At 37.0% G+C, this 20,416-nt stretch overlaps 1 protein-coding gene across 1 annotated transcript; it reads left to right on the forward strand.

The window, feature by feature from the left end:
• Positions 1-203: 203 nt before the first annotated feature.
• LOC103800388 (tetratricopeptide repeat protein 33-like) lies at positions 204-19,930 on the forward strand (the record flags this gene model as incomplete). Its single annotated transcript, XM_009072764.1, has 2 exons — positions 204-424; positions 19,849-19,930. Coding segments are annotated over exons 1-2 (303 nt in total), but the record flags the coding sequence as incomplete, so codon positions are not given.
• Between the last annotated feature and the right edge of the window lie 486 nt (positions 19,931-20,416).

Below are 20,416 nucleotides of genomic sequence, written 5' to 3' on the forward strand. Positions count from 1 at the left end.
CTTCCATCTGGGCTCAAAATTCTAGTTGCCTAACTAGCATTTCTGGTGAAGCCGATGTGCAGAGTTTGTGTGGGGTAGTGCCAGTCTGTTACGTGTTACTGTTTTAGAAACCAAATGAGCGAGGTGCTTTTTTTTTTTTCCTCTATGTACTGAAAAGCTGAATTATCTAACTACTGAAAATGCATTTTTCTCTAGTTCTCCAAATGGCGTCTTTTGGGTGGAAGAGGAAGATTGGTGAGAAAGTTTCAAAAGCTACTTCTCAGCAATTCGAAGCAGAAGCTGCAGATGACAAGGATCTGGCTGATGATGATGATGCTAATTGGGTGCATGCAGCTAAGAGAAGAAAGGAAATTCTGTTAGAAGACTGTGTAAAGAAGAGTAAGGAGCTCAAGGATGAAGGTGCAAATTTGGCTGAAAATAGGAGGTACTAATTTGGTCTTAATCTTTTTCATTGTCTGCATAAGTTCTACATGGTGTTTTAATTCCTTCTCTAAACACCAGTTTACTAGTATCTGCATTCATATTTTCATAATTTAAAGTTGTTAATTCCTTTCATTTTGCCTTTACTGTCTGGTACTAAATAAGTTACTGCCTTTGGTGGTGGTGTCACCTGTGAAAGGAACTCTGTATTCCATCTTATTTTTGTGTGTCCTCATAACAACAAAGTCCAGAGATGAGAAACTGGTTGGATCAGAAAGTTGAAAGGGTAAATAAGATGCAGTAAGGTAAGCCATACTATAAGTAGTGCTTTAGCTACTCTTGAGAATGTGTCTTTTCTTTTGAGAGTAAGCCTATTTGCATGTGTGCAGTGAGTAGGCAAATATTGCAAAGCAGCTAATGTGCTGTTAATCTGTCTAGTGCTTCTGGAAAGTCAGGTTCAGGTAGCTGCTCTGAAGGTCTTCTGATAGCTGTGCTGAGTCTTGAGAGTTTGGCAGTTTTGGGAGGATATTGCAAAGGTGGTTCCATTGTCCTATTATACATGAAGCAGGAAGTGCCTTTGGAGTAGAGGGAGTTCAGAAGAGGAAAGGGTGGGTTTTTAATCAGTGTTACTTTCAAGTATTTAAATACAGTTTCCTCTTTTTACTGTTCAGTCAAATAGTGGCACTGGTCAGGAGGGCATTGATTCAATTCCATGCATTTTGTGTTCCTGAGGCCTGTAATTCTTGAATAAAATTTTGTAGCCTTTAAAAGCTGAGTTTAAATTAAACCTAGGTTAAGCTAAATTTAAGCACGCTGGCATTGTATTAATCAATAGGTTTAATGCAGCAGTTGCCTAAGTTGGTTGCGTTAATATTAACAGCTGAAAACACAGAATATACAAATTAAAGGTCAATTCATGTCTTTGATTTCAACACTGAACATAAATCATACAGTGGTTTACAGAGGGTAGATCTGCTCTATCCTTTTCAGGACATAGAATATGTGTCTTTAAGCTTGAGAACAGAATTATTTCTAAATGTTTTCATTCTAAACTGGTGTCACTAATACATACTGCACTTACATAGGTTAAGCAGAGTTTGAGTTTTATTTTTGTCTTCTATTCTACCTATGCCTTCCTTGTATTTTGCTTGGGATGTTGCATATCTTTTCTCTCTGGATTTTGGTGTTCTTTTTTGATTATTTTTGTATATTATGTGAAGTGCAATAAATCCCCTGAACAGCAGCAAATAATCTGTTGTAGGTGTGGTTTAGGGCAGGTAGATATTGAGCAGCAGGCAATTTTAATATCTGAATTTAATATCTTCATTTGTTCTTAGAAATTGAGTCCTCTGTTAGAAAACAATACAAAAGCTTAACCCATCCATAAGGAGCAGTATAAGCATTTTTGTGAATTTAGTGAGAGCTATATCTCACCAGAAATGCTTGTAAGGACTACTAAGAAATTCTGAATTGCTCATAACAGGTATGAGAAAAAAGTCACAAGAAATTGAATGCAGCTTTTGTGGGGTTTATTACACTCCTCCATGTTAACATATCTAAGGCTTAACAGAAGTTCTCACTTGAAATTGTACTCTCCATCAATTACTCCAGCACACTTTGTACAGTTCAGGTAGTGGTGGTCATATGTTGCTATCAGGATACATAACTTTCAGACAGATTTTTCTTTTAACAAAATTTCTCATAGGTTGAAGGCTAAACTCACAGTGTGAGGCTTTCATTGCTTAAACAGTTCAAACAGTTGATGTACCATTACAGGGAACTTGAGAAAGCAGACTGAAAGAATTGTTCATTCTCTCTGGTGGAAAGTGGTTCCTGTAGTTGTGTTCACTCTTACATGGTCTGATTCTTGAGCATGCATTTGTACGACATGAGCAGACATATGCAAATAATGAAATACTTATCCTAGTTTTTTTTCCTGAAGTATCAAAGTATAACAGTTAAACAGTTAAAGCAACAGTTCAGTAACTGTAACAATTCAGAAAGTATCAGTAACTGTTAGAGACAGATTTGAGTTGGATTGTGCAGCATTTAGGTAAAAGGCTGGTATCTCTTCCACTGAAGAAACTCCTAAGAAAAGCAAAGACTGAGCACTAGAGGGTAACAGGTTGGTTCTTAGTTGGTGCTACTCATGTAGTGGAGAGAAGAAATTGAATCCTTAAACAAAACAGACCTGGGAAGAAGCAAAAGGCTAAATAAAGGAAAAAAATCAAATGTCATTTCTTAAGGAAAAGGAACTCTGAGGTAATGTTCATGGCACAAATTAATATGATGAAAGGTGGATTTTGTAAGTGGGTCCACTGTTACTTAGCTAAAACAGTGATGATCACCTTTATGCTTTTTCAGTCTGTTAGCTTATTTTTCTGGTAAGGAAAGGCCGTGTTACATCTCCCACCATGGTTTTGTTAGTCTCTGTGTATAGTAAGTCTGTTTCTGTGGGCTAGTGAGGTTTGATTGTTTTGTGTTTGTAAAGTGGGTCTCAGTGGTTCTTTGGCAGAGGGAATAAAGGACGGGCTTCCTGTGCATCAGAATTTGTACAGCCTTCTTTATTCGCCCATTGGCAAGCTCGGGAATGGTGTGGGTGAATTGCTTAGGAGGTAGTGGCCCTCTGTGGGTGTTCAGCTTTTGTGGAGTTGCTTGGGGAGTATTTGTGTCTGCTGTAATGTGTGTGCATGAACCTGTTAAACTGAGACAGGCAAACACACAGAAGATGATCCCTGTGAGTCCCTTCCAGCTCAGGATATTCTGTGATTTCTATGAACAGAATATTGTCTGCTGTTGAAATGAATGGAGGATATTCCAGAGGAGAGAGTTTTTTGCTTATATGAAACCTAAAATGCAGTTGGATTATCCAACTTGAGACACCAGTGTGGATGTGCTCACACACACTGGAATTAAAGAAAAAGCAAAAACCAAACCCTAAACCCAACAGCCACAATCCAGGTTACACTATTTGTCCTGCACTATACTACTAGTTTCAAATCCAGCATAAGTTCATGTGCTCAGCCTCAGTATTGAGGCAGGAGAGATTCAGATTAGATATTAGGAAAAGTTATTACATTGTTAGGTGATCTGGCACTGAAATAGGTTGCCCAGGAGGGTGGTGGAGTCACCATTCCTAGAAGTGTTTAAGAGGTGTCTGGATCTGGTGCTGGAAGATATGGTTTAGTCTTTAGGAGCTACAGCAGTGTCAGGTTAATGGTTGGACTTGATGATCTTAAAGGTTTCTTCCAACCTTGAGGATTCTATGATTCCATGATTTTGAACACAGCAATTTACTATTACAGTGGATTTTGACTGGTAGGTAGGTTAGTTTTCTGCTGTGGCCACACAGTTAAAGGGTTTAGGTGAGGTTAAAATGTGAAGTTTAATGTCGTCAAACATATGGCATGTGAGAGCTAATAGCAAGAAGAAAAGTTTCTGTCAGGCTAGGATCCTCAATATAACCTCCTATCCATGGAGGCAGCTTCACCTATCTGTGCAGGTAGCTTTGCAGTTATTCCCCTGTGCTGTTTTCAAACCACAAACTTCCGTAGCTGCCCAGTATGTGGCGATAGAGTTCTTCTCAGTGTACCACGGGATGCAGAATTTCTGTTGCAGATTGCCACTATCAGGTTTAAATTCTTACTGCTTTGCATGTAATTTTTTGCTTTTCTAAACGGAAGTTAATGCTGCTCTTGCTTCTGATGATCTTTATTCCATATTGCACTGAAAAATAATTTCCATCTCTAATGCTGGTACTGATTTGGGAAGTCCATGTTTTCAACTAGAACACTCTCATGTTAGAGATACACCTGTATTAAAATAGATAGCTGTGACCCTTTGTCACCTGGTGTATAAGTTAGACTGATTAGTAACACTTTGCTCTTCATTCCTTCAGCTTTTGCAGCAGCAAATTATATAAGGTCATGTCAAAGTACTCTAAGCAGAGCAGGTAATGGGTCGTTTTTCATGAAACTGTTTCAGTTTCTAGAGGGATTAATTTTTTGGATTTACTTAATTTAATTTTCTCATCTATTTTAAAAAATTAACTTCTGTGAAGAGTAACTTTGTCCACATTATAGCAGTTGAGACTTTTTTCCTCTGATGCTAATGGCAGCATCACTCCAGCATACATAGTTTGTGATTCTTTAGCTATACATGTTGTAATTGAGTTTGTCTTTCTCACTAGATGTTATAAGATGTCAGATGATGAGGCACACAACTCTAAAAAGTGTGTTTAGTGTTGTGGTAAGTCAGGTGTTACCAAAAAGGTAATATATTTAGCTGATGGAGTAACATCTGTTTAAATAAAGTTGAGAAGCCTGTCATATTCTTTTAACACTTGTAGTAGTTCAATTTACCTGTGTCTTTTACATTTGGATTATGATAACGTACTTGATTACTAATGGGTTATGAAAGTGCTGAAGTAATAAAACTGCTTTCAGATTATATTGATAATTCATTTTGGTGCAACTAACAAGACAAAGGACAGAGATCATTGTGTTATAATTACCTTTCAATTTTCAGTCAATAAAACAGTCAATGTTACTTACATAATATAGTGTTAATAAAGAGCTTTCCCAGAATATCCAATGGCTGTCTTTGACAGAAACATTTCAGCAGTTTAATAGGCTGATTTACATTATGGAATAGCCTGGGAAAAGTAGGGTATGTTAGAGAGAACAGGGATCCAGAAGAGTTGATGGCAGTTGTTTCAAGTTTTCTTCTCTAACCTCAAGAATTGTTCATCCTGATGAAGAGGAAGTCAAGAAAAGCTGAATAAGAGTCCTGCAGGGATATACAGGAAACTCCTGAGAAAATCCAAACATAGAATGGAAATGTGCAGGAGGTGGGAGCAGAGTTGTGTAACCCAGGAATACCATACAGACTCAGTCTGAATATTCAGGAATAGGGTTAGGAAAGCCAAAGCCCATCTGAATTTGAATTTGGGAAGGGATGTGAAAGGCAACAAGAAGGGCTTCTACAGGTATGTCAGCAGCCAAAGGAAGATGAGTCAAAGTGTGGGTCCTCTGCTGGATGGGGTAGGGAATCTAGTGACAAAGGATGCAGAACCTGCTGGCTTCTTTGCCTTGGTCTTTACTTAAGACTTGCCTTCAAGATCCCCAGGCCCATGAGACCAGAGGAAAAGTCTGGCACAAGGAAGACTTACCCTAGGTGGATGTGAGTCAGACCATGAAATGTTTAGACAAACCTGATTTATAGAAGTTCATGTGAGCTGATGGACTGCATCCTGGAGTGCTGAGGGAGCTAGTTGGTGTCATCACAAAGTCTCTTCAACTGCATTTCAAAGTTCATGACAACTAGGTGTGGTTCCTGGGAGATGCTAGAAAGCAAACATCACTCCTTACCTTCATGAAGGAGGATTCAGGATCTTTTAGGGCCCTCATCCTCACCTCTATCCCTGGAAACCATTTTGAAACATGGGAAGTACAAGAAGGTGGTTGGGAGTAGCTGGCATTATTAGCAGGGATGAAATTATGCTTGGCCAACCTGGTAGATGACAGATTGATCAGGAAATGGTGTGCATTTTCCATCCTTGTTGATGCTCAGAACCCACTGGACAATAACCTGGACAACCTCCTTTAGTGGACCCTGCTTTGAGCAGGTCTGCTCTTGAACTAAATGATCTCTAGCGATTCATTCAAATCTTGGCCATTCTGTAAGTATATTCCATTAACACTACAGACGCATTTAGAATACAGAAGGTAGTTTCTCTGACTGGGGTTTGACTGTAGAGGTTGTCTGTATGGAACCTTTCTAAGTGGGTGGGAAACTTTTTTCTGTTTCTATATTTTTTATTTTGATTCTCTAGTACATGCATCTTTGGTGAAATTCTTTAGGTGCTGAGGGAATTTAAGAAAACTGGGCAGTCTGCCCTGCCTTCTTACCATCTCTGTCTGCTAACTGACTTCATTTAAAGCAAAGATGTATTTTTAAAGTTAGAAAATTAGAAAAGATTGTTTCATATATAATCTTGGAGTTGACAAACTTACTTCTGGCTCCTAGAATAAATCTAAAATTCTGTTAGGCTGCTGGTATAGCGTATTGGGAATGTTGACTCTTCCGTAAGAGTAATCTGAAAGCCTACACAGTTTGATTTTTATGATTTAAGTGTAGGAGAAATTGCCAGAGAATGCCTATGATGAAACCAGGAGAATATAGTAAATTCTCATTTCCACTGTTCCTTGTTGGCTGAAAATAACTGATGTGGTCTTGGATGTAATTGCATGCCAGGTATCATTGGCTATTAGTATAGTCCTTACCTCCTTCAGAGTGAATGACCAATACCAGTGTTCTGCAAACAAACTGAAAATTTTTTATATCAGTAATTACTGTCTTGATTAGTCAAAATGCCTGATCACTCTTTAATGTTTTTCAGTGTTTACAGCCAGTTCTGTGTCTATATAAAACATCCTTGCTCTTATGCTTCCTTGAGAATGCCTTATATGCTCACTAAAGAGACTAAGGGTGTGTGAGCTGGAACTCTTGAGTACAGAACACTTGAACTGAAACAGAAAAGACTGAACAAGTATGGACTTTGTACCTTTGTTTTTTGGAGAAAGCATGTTACAGCTTCTCTCTTATTAGTCAGAACATATGGGTTGTTTTTCAGGCCTCGTAATCTTTCTACAGAATTTTTAAAAAAAGTGCAGAGAGTGTTTTGCAGTGTTTAACACCTTCCTGTAAACTGCTGTGTGAAGTAACACATTAATTTTTATCTAAGTTAATTTTTACTGCTAGCTTTACTGGTTTTTTGTCACTTACTGATAGAGTTGTTGCTTCTGGTGATGTGTCTTGCTAGCCATTCTCGTTGCAGAGGATGGTCTTTGCAGGATATTTAAGTAGTTCTTTTTGCTTAAGTTGCAATTTATCTTTAAATTAGCTATTTCTTCTTGTTCTGAGAAACATAATTTTCCAACGGCTGCTTATAATTTGGCAAAGCAGGAGTTTAGTTATGAAATTGTTACTAATTTAGTGCAGATTTTTTGAGAGTGTGCGCACGAATTGTAGATTATTTAAACCATACACAGTTTGAATTACTTTGAGTGTCTTTTTGTTAGAACTATTGTTCCTTGAGGATATTGAAATGTGCATCGTAATGTCCATTAGTATTTGAACGTGTGCATATTTCTCTAGGTATTTATTTGTAAATAGAAACAATATTCATAGAACATCTGTAGTCTGTGGAATCATTTATATGTATATACATATGTATTTATTTCCTTAAGAGAAAGCATAATTTAATTGATGCCTATATATCATCCCGTATAACTTTAGGGAGTTGTTGTAGTCAGCCAAGATATGAATCAGTGTTCATTCAAGGTCTCTTGACAATGTAAGGAGAAAGAGGTATTGACATAATTCATCTCTCTTAAGAGCTTAAATTGCAATTTGGAGGCTTCTATTGCTCACTGTTAACCCTATAAATACTTTATACATGTACCACGTCCATTTTGTGGTGCTTTTGCCTTCCTGAACAGGGTGTCTGTGCACAGACAGGGAGAGTGTTGTCTAGACACAGCCAAGCTGAGCACCACTCTACATCTGGAAGTAATGCTCAGGTGCAGTGGCTGGGACTGTTCCCTGGCACCGTGAGGGTATTTGTGCAGGTACAGCCCATGAGGCTACAGGGTGACTGAAGTGTTTCTGTAAACACTTGAGGTTAGGTACCTAAACTTAGGTGAGTTAAATTGTGCCTAACTGCCAGTACTCGTTTGGACATGAAGGATAATTTGTGTTATCTGTCTTTGGATTTAAGTTTAAAGGGTCTGTTCCTTCTATGTATGAAATACAATTTACAGAAATTTATAGGAGAAAAGCTGTTTTATTTCAGGCACATGTGCCCTGTCATATTTTTTTTAAGCAACGCTTTGAAAATATGTCTGTTTACGTAAAACATTTCTTGTATTTAAATGTGTAGAGAATGTTATTGGAATTGAATAAGCATGGAAAAAAGGGCCCTTGATTAACTTTCATCACTAGATAGTAATTTTTATGTATATGTTAATACATCTCTAGAGAGAATTAATGCCTGACAGTTCCTTTCATCTGTCTTTCATATGCATGTGGGGTTACTGGAAACTAATGAGTATTTGTATCAGATTTTTACAAAATAGTTTCTAAATTTTTGCATTACTAGATGCTTCTCTTGCTTTGTCCACTTCCTAGCATGCTTTCCAGACAGCTTTTCTTTATGAGCCAATAGGATAGTTGCATCTAATACCAGAAAAACTGTACAGTACTTCTTAAGGACTGACAAGGAACTGTGCAACATAATGGACTGTAAATAAATAATATTAAAATACCAATATTTATGTCTCCTTTTATTTTTGTTACTTATTATGATAATACTTTACATTTACTTTTTATCACTCATGGTAGCAGTGCTTGAAAAAATAACATGTGCAAGCACATGTGCTGACATTTCTAGCCTTGTAAATGATAAAAAAGTAGAGTAATTAACTACCTTTTTTTGCTTAGTTCTTCTGACAGTCTGTGATTTTCTTTGAATCTGATGTGTTTATACCACCAGTCTTTGAGATATTGTCCCACATCAATATTTACAACTTTTTGCAGTCTATGAGGTACAAGTAAGTGTGCAACTGGTGCATTTTCATTTCCTTTGTGTTGTGAAGTGCTTCACTGTGAGTTTCTCTCACAGTTGGCTTGATTTCTGAAACTCTTAATTCCTTTCCTCTTGCTGCATATAACAGTGATAAACTCTCTGGGACCGGGATTGTCTTTTAAAATAGCAGACGTGGTGGCAGTAAAGCCAGCACTATTGCCATCCTGCAAAAACAATTTTCTGCTAGCATGTCTGTACTGGTAGATGGCAGCTAGAGTTTCATGTAAATACTTGAATGCCAAAGTCAGTCTGGCAGGTCAAAGAACATGTTTCTGACTTGAGCAAAGAGATTTTGCCTGTAACTTCAGTTAGACATTCTAACAGTGCAGCTTTTAAATGCAGACGGTTCTATTATTTATATGCCTACTATAATGCAACACATACATTAACAAACTAAGCAGTTTTTTACAGAGCAATACAACCCAGAGCCTTTTCCACATCCTTCATAGGATACTCTATATTAATGGCATCCTGTGTTGCAACAGGGATACTGTAAAGTAGGATCATATCTCATTTTGTTAGAGTTACAGTTTTGTGGTTTGATTTATTGTCCAGATCTACTGTTCAATATATCCAGTTGGTTTTGCTTGAATAATAAAACATTTGTATTTAGAAAATATTTTTTACATATTATTTCCCGTCATAGGAGAAGCTACAAGGGAAAAAAATATAAGCAGTTTCCTAATTTAGTATCTTTAACCAGTTGCTGTACAAGTCTAGTTATTGTTGCTGAAAAAGACAATATTCCCTTCCACTGCTTTTGTAATAACTGTCTTTGTGGTTCATGGAATTTAATTTGAAACTAATTCAGTATCCCTTGCCTGATCCTTACTGAACATGATGGGTACCTGTTGTCCGTATCTTCTAAAATTAAAATGTACTGAATTTAAGGGATTATAATTGTCCATTTGGTTCAGGAATTTGCTAAAGAAGTAGGATATGGCAGTACATTTTGTTACAAAGATCTTGGTTTCTATATATACGTGTGTCAGCTTGTTTTCTAGTTCCATAAATGGTCCTCCACATCTTACATCATGTTGTGAAAGTATTCTTAAACTGAAAAGGATGCTGGCAGTAAAGACGCAGAATAAAAACTCTCTAGGAACAGCATCTTGTTCTGCTAGGTCTTTTGAGGGTTAGTTCAGTTAGTGGCTGGGGAACGTTGAGATTGGTACATTCTTGTTTTAGGTTATGGAAAATTTGGTGTTATAGGACTGATGATTGTTAAAGAGTTAACTTCATAACAAAATATACTATCACAAGAATAATTGTTTGGGGGGGTCCTGTACATTAACATGTGCTTATGAAAACTGAATTTCTTGTCTGTCTTGTCTTTCTCTCTTGTTTTTTTGTCCTTTTCATTTATTTACATGGGAGTTAACAGTGTAGTAATTTTGTAGACAATTGTTAAATTGTGTCAGGGCTGAGTTAACTAAAAGCAGGGGCTGGTGCACATGCTACCTAGCTACCTACTGATTAAGCTGATTTAAGTTGAGGTCGAGGTGACCTAGCTCTCTGTGTGTGACCCAGCCACTTTGCAATGATCCCATTTTTTTTGTTTTACCTTGGGGGGAGCCAAATCATGGTATCAGTTTATCAGAGGACTGGAGAAGGAGCCTAGCTGGAATACAGTCTCTTTCTGGTTGCTGCTTCTGATCGGGTTCACAAATGCTTTTGACAAAATAGGCGCAAAAATGAGAATTAGAGTGACTGGCCAAACAGAAAGAGAAGAGGAGAGGAGTTCTTTCATTTATGTTGTATTGTTATGTTGTTGTTGCCTGTGTTATGTTACTGCATTGCACTTATAATTTGAAATGGTTGCCCATGAATGTGTTTTGCAGTTGTAGGCCAGACATTTAAGTTTTTACACTCTTTGAATGTTCATCTGTTTCACAAGGAGTCTAATTCTCTCCCTTTATCACTGAACATCAACAAATTACTCCTAATTTGCTCACAAGGGACTGTACTAATGTGGTATACACAGAGGGGTGATTTTCTCCAATTTTAGCAGTGCAAATGAAAGTACACATTTTTATGGGGGGTAGGTGAAGAGAAAGTCATAACATTGTTAAAACATACTGCTGTGAACGTTTGGTAAATTGTCTGACCTATTTGAAAAAGGTGGAAGACCTTGTGCATTTTTCTCATTATAATAGTTTGAATGACTACTACATCCATCCTGAACTTAAGAGACAAATCACAGTATTTACAATATCATCCTCAATTTTCTAATACTGTGTTCAAATACTGTAATTCAGAGGTTTTAGACCTGCCTGCCTCTGGGTGCTGTCTGGTACACTAATACCACATAGAGAAAGAGGTAATGCATTCCTCCCCTCTTTCTTTTCTTGACTTCTGAAAAACAGTCATAGAAATTCTGTTTTCACAGAGAACTGAAGTTTGCTATTCTGCAGCCAGTTCAAACTAATTAATAGTTTTTACGGACTGCCATTCTTAGCATGTATTGAACATATTTTCATGCCGGTCTCTGACATTTACTGGCTCTATCAGCTAAATGGCAAATCCTAGAAAACATTGTCTTGTATTTGACCTGTCAGCAGGTAATAGAAATCCAGGTTGTAGACCGTGTGTGACTTAAGCTTTTTATCTTCTGCAAAATCAGGAAATGGCAGTTAAACAAAATGCAGTTCATAACTGTAGTCCTTTTTTTTTTTTTTTCACCTAGGTTCTTTGGATAAGAGATCTTGGCACTGAATAATGGGTTGAATTCAGCTGGCTCCACAGTCCTATTTTACTGTTAAAAATAGGAGGCACCTGTTAAATATGTGAAATAGCATAACCTACTGAAAGGAGACTGCAGCCTAGACTTCTCTGTATTTGTCTGGAAGCTTTAATACAAGCTTTCTTTTTCCTGACAATTTGCTCTTGTGGTGATGATAAATTCACCTAAAGTGGATTTGGATATTGACATAGGTGTTTGTAATTGTCTTTAATCTAGGCTGTCAGTGAAACTTCTGTTTGTCAGATGGGTAACCTTTCCTGGTATTGCTGACCAATAACCTATTTTCCTGGACACATTTGAAATATTTTATGTTTTAAAATAGGTTTGTAGTTCAGTGAAGTATTCCAACTCTCAGTCTTCAAAGAGCATTTCTGATTTGAATTTGATTAAAATTTACTGAGACCTCAGAAAGGACTTAAATAAGGCTTAATAAAGAAAAGGTGTATATAAAGCATTCTAGGGGACAGGATCACATGCTGAGCTTGAAATAAAAATTTTCCAATATAGGAAATACACTATGCTTTAGTCAGCCCTTGCTAGACCATCTTTCTGTCACTGTCAGGTTGAAAAATCTTGTTGCAGAGCTCTCAGTATGAAGGTAGTAGGAAGCTGTCTGCTGAAGATGCCATTTTTTAGAATTCATTGTTTCGTGGCTATCACAACATTTGTCTTGTCTAGTAAAGTAAGGACTGAATTTCTCCCAACATCCAAATATATGCTTGAGTTATTAAAGTTTAGCTATCATGTGAAACCATTATGATATGCTGGTGTCATATCTGCCTAAATGAAGTTCTTTTTTGTGTTTGTGCATCCAAATGGACAATTACACTGGAGAGCTGCTTAGTGTTTTCAAACAAACTAATGTTTGGACAGGTCATAACCTGGATTAGACTGTTGACTTGGTCCCAGAAGCAAAAGCTTTTATACTGGTGCAAAGCAGGGACAAGAAAGTAGACAAGAAAGTATATGGGAGGAGGGTGCAGAATGTCTTTTGAGGAGTAACTTAATAGAAAGTTGTAGAGTCATTTGAAAACATCTGTATTTGCCTTTCAGAAATGTGGAATTCAACACTTCTGTCTTGTGGGTGGAATTGAATGAACGAGGTTTCAGAAGATACTTATTTTAGTAGCTGATTTCTTTTGTGGTGTTCAAAAGTGAGAAAGGAATTCCAAGCAATACTGGAAAAAAATTAGAAGTGTTGTTGACATACAGAATGAAAGAAATGAATACTGAAATTGTAGTAATAAATATTAAAATGTCCTAATTAATTTACAGAATAAATTGTTGTCCTAAAACCTAAGGAATTTATTTGCAAATTACTTGTATAAATAAGTATTGCATTGAACATTGTGTAGGTATGAAAAATCTTTAACCTGGCTTTTTTTTTGATGTGTAACTTACGGTTTTTTAATATAGTTTACCTGATTGTGTGTCCAAGTTACTTAGTTTTGATCATCATAGTCTGATAAAAAATTGAGATTGAGAGAGAAAAATCTTATATATTGAGCAAAACTGAAAGACCACCAAGGTGAGTACATTTCTCAGTCTAAAGAAAATTTGTTGATGCTGTTAGAGTTCATAGATGTAGTTTTCATTAAATCCAGGAAAAGGAATCTTAGAGAGAGAAGGCTTTTCTAAGTCAGACTTATTGTTTGTCTTATCAGCATGATCAACCTAATGTTTAGGGAGGAGGTAGTAAAGAATATATGTTAAAGGCCATATTTTTATAATTGAGACACAGATGCTTTTTCCAGAATGCAGCCTTGAAGTTACCAATCTTTGCTTCCTGTTCTGTTTTTTCTTCAGAAAAATGGATCTTCCCGTTCACAGATGCTTTTCAGCTTTGTGCATTATGACAACAAACTAGTGTCTGTTGCCCTGTTTGCTTTTCTCAAAGAGTATTGTAAATCTAAGGGTAATTTAATGGAACTACCTTTCAGAACTCAAAATACTCTTTGTATATGTTTCCTGCTAGATAGAGCATAGAATTTGAGTCATAAAATAACAGGAAGAATGAGCTTTAGAAGATAGGATTCAGAAATATGGGATACTGTGGACTAACAGATGAAATATTCCTATCCTGTAGTTAATGTAGATAAAAGCATCTGATATGTTAATCTTCTGTTGAACATTTAATGTTTTATTTGACGTCTCATGCTATGCTATGGGAAAAACAGTTGAAGTAGAAAGTTCAAACAGTTTTTGCTGTTAACTCTCTTTTGACAGGCATTGCTGTATGTGTGCAAAATGACACTGCTAACAACTGCTGTCTGAATCTATTGGTTCCTGTAAGGTTGCATTTCATTAGAAACATGACAGCTGTTATGTTGTTTCATTAGAAACATAACAGCATTTTAAATGACTAGTTCTGTCATGGTAATTGGAGCACAAACTTGCCTCATCTGACCCATTTACAGAGCATTTTTGTCTGGTGACACTGAAGCTCACCACTCCTTGTTGCTACGGTGCTGGTAGTGAGAGTCCCCACATCTTGTGGGTGAGTTGCATGTTGGTTAACTTGAGATTTAGAAGCATCTCATACGATTTCTTAGTTCTAGATGATGACATCCAGTCTCCATATAGTCTCTGTATATGTATATTACATCCTCATAGGTAGATTGTTCTGTCTATTGCATGTCTGTATGCCATTTATTTCAGGAGACTTCATGGGTTTTGCTGACTAGTATTTGCACTAGTACTGTGTAGTTATTTGACATAAATACTTTCTAATAGTTTCAGCTGTGTGGGAGGTTTATAGGGTACCTGTCTACTTAACTGATTACAGCTTTCATGAAAAGTAAAATAAAATGGCTTTTTAGGCATGAAAAGCCTGATTTACATGTAACAGAACTTTGTATTTGCTCTGTAGGTAAAGACTCAGTAGTATAAACCACACTTATTTTCACTATATGCACTTCTAGTGTCTGGGTGTCAACAACCTGGTTCTGAATGGTCTAATACATGCAAGATTAGTAACTCTGAATACTTACACTTGGAAATAATGTGTATGAGCTATGTGCATTCTGTTTTGCCCCACTGTCAGTTCAGGATAGTTTACCTTCTCTACAGGCAGTTGCAGTGAATTCGTTTGTTTATCTCTCCTTTACTGTGAAGTAAGACCATTAATACGGTCATGTGCCACTAAGGAATTGCCATGCACTTCTTTACCTGTGGAGATTAGTGTGGTCACACATAAATGAGCCTGTTAAATTAAAGCATTTTATTGGAAGTTTTAGTAGGTAGTAAAGCATGTGTTTTCTCCGTGCATAATCAGAAGTGACTTATGACACTTAACCACAAAATAGCTATGCTTTTGAGCTGTGGTAATGATGATTCATCAATAGTGTCAGAATTGTCTGACAAAAAGTTGGAAAGTTGCTAAGACTTCAAGAGAGCATTTTAAACATATGGAGCACAATAGTAAGACATACCAATCTTACAGTGTTTGCCAGTGAGGTTAAATGTGCTGTATGGCACTAATTATGGACAAGATTTTCCTGTGCGTGCTTAAGGAAACAACTTCCTTTACCTGTTTCTGCACTGTTCTTTAGATGCTTCTGCAAAGTGCTGTGCACCTCCCTCCCCACCCCTAGCAGAGGAGGTACTTTACTGCGAAAACCTAGCTAGGTTAGAGAAATGCAGGGCTGTTAAACACAAAAAAAACCATGTTAGTTTAATTCTCCTTTATTCTTTTTCATTTTCTCATTCACCTGTGCTTTGAATCTTTTCTCCCACAGTCTTAGCCCTGCATCATCTCCTAGCTGAAAAAGGGAAGTTTATACCATTTTTTTACCCAGAGGCCTCAAATATTTTTTAATGGAAATATGAATTTGTTGTAATGATTTTAAGAGATCCTGTTTTCCCAGAAGTGGTGTTGAGAAAGTGAAGTGTAAGCATGAGATGTTTCAAAAGTTCAGCAAGCTTTAGAAAAGCGTGCCAAGTTGCTATATCTCCCAGATCGTCAGTAGCACGTCTGAATGGAGCAGTTTTAGTACTTTAGGGAAGCTGTGGGATTTCATATCTGATAAAAATTTGCAAGATCCATCAAGTCTTCTGTGCTGAAGGCATTTGAGATGTATCCAGTTGTCAATAATTTATTAATTTTTATGTCTTTGCAATAAAGATGAGAAAATGCTAATTAAATTCTAACTATAATTTCTTTATAGTGACGTACACTACTGTACTGAAATCATTGTGGGTAGATAAAATGAAGTGTGCTGTATCTCTATACTCACCGAAATACTAATTCAATATTTCAAAATTAAAGTCTTCTTAAAAATGCTTTATTCTACTGTTTAGGTGCTTAGTTACAATGTATACACAGCAGTTTTAATTTTTCTGGAAGTACTACTTTCATAATTATAAAATCATGATATGCCCATTATTAATATTTTGTCACTTCTTTACATTAGATAAATTTTGTAGTAATCTCAGACATCTAAAAATGAATGGCTGTGTTTGTTGTAAGCTTATATTTTGCTTAAAATTTGTTTTCATTTAGTCAAGAGAGAATAATATCTTATTTTAAATCATGCATCACCAAGGTTGCTGATATCTTAGTATCATGTAATCCTAATGAAGACTAGGAGATTGTCTCTTCCAGTTCCTACTGAAAGCAAGGTCAACTACAGTCTGTTGCTCAGAATGTTGTCCAGTTGCATCTTGGATGTCTTCAATGATGGAGCTCTCTTAACCTCTCCTTGTATGACAGATGCTCCAAGTCCTAAATAATCTCTGTGGCCCATTGCTGGACTCACTCCAGTGTGTTCATGTCCCTGTCACACTGGGCAGTCCAGAACTGGACCCAGCACTTTATATGTGGTCTCGCCAGAGTTGAGGTAGATCCCACCTCTGCTGGTGGTGTTAAGGCAGTCCAGGATGCTGTTGGGGTGCTTTGGCACAAGGATGCATTGCTGGCTCACACCCAGCTTCTTGTCCCCCAAGTCTTTTATCTGCAAAGCTGCTACACAGTCAGTAGGTCCACAGCCAACTGGTTAATTAATCCCAAACCAACTGGTGTTTGGGATTAATCTCCACTTTGGTAGGTATCAGAGGTTCTGAAGAAGCCTTATAGCATCACCAGTGGATGATCTGTGGTTTTTGTGTGTCATTCTTGGTTTTGAGATGTCATTTTTGAGACAAGGTATTTTTGTTTTCAAAGAGCTAGGCTTCATATCCCCTTTTCCGAAGGGACCTAAGATTCCAATGTGTTACTGTGCATCAGATGTGCGATAGCACATGTTTGGAACATGTGTGCTCTCTCTTTCTGTATCAGACATATGTGAAGAAGTTCTGACAGGCCTAAAATTCATGACTTCACATTTGCCAGCCATGACGTGGCAGTTTTTGCACCTCAGGTGATGCACGCAAGCTTGTGACCTGCTAGTCATGCAACTGCAGGTTAGATTGTTTAATTTCTAAGAAAAGACACAGGAGTAGCAAATGGAATGCTCATTAAATATGTGTTAATTATACCCAAAGCAGATGTCATGTTTGTATTGAAGTTTCCCATTTCAGAAATAGTTCTCCCTTCTTGTAGTGATAAAGGTCCTGTACAATTCAGCTCAAAAAGAGATACTGAGAAACAGTAAAATGATCTATATTTAAAATTATTTATTTATGACACTGCTGCTGTGTTAACTCACTTCTTATTTCAGCCAAGGTTTATGGTTTTCATAAAACATTTACTGGAACATTGAGTTTGCAACTATTTTGTATGCCCAGGGAACTTTTTCAGTAAGGCATTTGATATTTAATGCAGAATATAATCTTTTCCTTCAAAAGGCTGAGGTAGAAAATTCTTTGATTAATGGACTATCTTTATATAAAGGATTTTTTCCCTAAATTTGCATTACTAGACGAAGTAACATGGCTCAGGTTGTCTTAGCAAGGACAGTGTCCTTAGTTTCTCCTGAAACAACAGTGGAAGCCTCTTTTTTTCAAAGTATTTGAAAGAATAGAACAGTAATGTTTTATCAGACCTTCCTCTCAAGGAAATATATGCCCTGAAAAGATAACTATTTCAGTTGTGGGGGTATCTCCACACTGTAAACTGGTAGTCCACCAGTTCAGCATATAGCTGCAGAAAACCTTTCCTTCACCAACCCTCTGCCATTGTGCTCTCAGTCTGGGAGGTGATTCTGGCCTTCTGTTGTCCCTTCCCTTGGATCACGCTTTCTGAGACTCACAGGCACAGTTAAGTAACCTACTGTTCACACACAGAACACACATGGTATAGTGTTTCAGTGAATGGACAACTTCTTTTCCCCTGTCTGTCTTTATTCTGTTGACTGACGGTTGACAAATAGGCAGCAAAACCTACAGGCTTTGGGGGAATATTTGCTTGTATTTGGTATTCCCTTCAGAGGTAGCATGTTCTTGCCATGAATTTTTATCCCATTCAGATTGACACTGTGAGCAATGATGTTCCCTTCATAAAAGTGAAAGTGAAGAACCCTGAAATGCAACTTTGTCTTACATGCTTCTACTTGCAGAATGCCAGTGCTGTTCCTTCCTTTCTGGTTACCGATGTTATTACCTTATTTCCTCTGTTTTCCAAAATCTCTTCTTACAAAACCTGTTTTCTATACTTGTAATACTGCACCTTGCTGAATGGTCAGGACACCACCTGACTGAGCTGAGGACTTACTTTTGCTCTTACTTACCTTACTCTTGTAGGGCTTATTGTGCAAGGGGTGTGCTAGATCTTGAACAAAGCTGTCCTCAAACTACTCAAAAAGTAGTCCCTGCTAACTAAATAACAGCTTAAGACTTCTACTGACATATGTAGAAAATATTGTGATGTTTTCTTTAGTGTGAACAGCCTGCCCATGGGGAATGAACTGAGATGGCAAACGCACAACTGGTGGCTAAACTTTGAGGAAATGTGAAAATTTATTGCAACCTCCTTTGTTTAAGACTCAAATTAAACATTATACTCATCAGTGTAATTTGCTAACTAATAATACCAGGATCATAATGAGAGTTTGACTTCAGTTGCATTGCTTTTCCAATCTGTTCTTCTATTCCCAAATGGTTCAGAACTTTCTGAAATCTTCATCTGTCTGGAAAACCTGGAGGTGTAATGCAACCCAGAGGATTGGAAAACTGGAAAAGGAAAGGGAAGGAAGAATGGGGATTAGGGGAAGACAAAAACTATTTCCATATGAAGTGCATGTGAAATTACTGTAGTTTACTGTATTAAAATTGCAGCATGTGTGTCTACCAAGAGTAGCTGTTTTCATACCTTTGCAGTGTAATTAATATAAATATAGGAACTCCTACACAGTTCCATAACAAATGTGGATTTTGAAAGAGATTCAGGGAACACATGGTACCCCAGACTCATTAATGCTGATCTGAGGCCTTTAGGACTGAAAGACTTCACCGCTGTAACTGTTCAACTGTGCTTCAAAAACCCAGTATGCATTTTTACCTTGTTGTTCAAGACAAAGAGCTACTTTTTATTGGTTTTGGTCAGCTCTTCTGTTTTGTTCTGTTTTTTAGGAGAGGGCAACATAATATGAAGCCATTGTATGTGTTTCCAAAGTTGAGTGATTTCAGTATAGCTGTTTACTTTCAGCTTCTTTCTTATATTTATATACCAAAGTTACTTAGATGTCTTTAGATTCTTGTAGTATCTTACAGTAGAGAAATGCAGCCTTTTTAGAATGAAAATAAGTTTTAAATTATGACTGTATCGAGGCATGTTGGGTTTAGAATATATTTCTTTATGCCTGGCTAAGGATGATTTTCAAAATGAGGGGGCTTGGACTCAAGATTTCTACTTTTAGGTCATGAAGCTTTACCACAGGTTTCCTGTGTGGACTTGTAAATTCACTTGAGGCAGAACTTAGCATCTATTTGCTCGGAACAACAAATAGCCAGGTTCTGAAAACAGTTCAGTATAGGGGAAGCAATTAGAAAAATAAGTAATACTAATCATATGCCATGGCACTTTATTTAGGACAATGTCAGGATATAAATACAAATAAACAGTATCTTTAAATACAGTGAGACTGTAATGTTGTTTTTACAGGTACCGAGAGGCTATTCTCAAGTGGGATCAAGCACTTCAGTTAACTCCAGAGGATGCTACACTTTATGAGATGAAATCGCAGGTAAAACATGGCAATTCTTTATCATTTCAGGTATTAAAAAAGAAAATGTTGTGGTTTTGAACAGATACTGGGAAACTTTGTTTAGTTGTGCACATGAACTACAGCACAATTTAGGTATTTCATTTTTCCCAACTAACAGGGTATCTGTTAACCAGAATTCAAATAATGCTGTTATACCAGACAATCAGAATAATCATCTTTGTTGGGACATGAATTAGGATGTTAGAATGTGGGAAAAAATGGAACTATATCAAAATTGTATTGGAAGGATCAAGGAGAGCTTTAATGTGATAGATTAGCAAATTTGATCATTAAAAATCTGCCTGCTCTTTCTAAGGATTTGGCTTAATACTGTCAACATTAAATAGGAATACTGTATGCAAAAGATGTGCTCTGGTCTGGTTTCATGTTAGGTATTACATAGTAAATTAGTCTTGTGAAAGATTTTCTAATATCAAATCTAAACCTACCCTCTTTCACTTTGAA

The sequence above is a fragment of the Acanthisitta chloris genome, unplaced genomic scaffold, assembly GCF_000695815.1.
Source record: "Acanthisitta chloris isolate BGI_N310 unplaced genomic scaffold, ASM69581v1 scaffold28874, whole genome shotgun sequence".
Lineage (NCBI taxonomy): Eukaryota > Metazoa > Chordata > Aves > Passeriformes > Acanthisittidae > Acanthisitta > Acanthisitta chloris.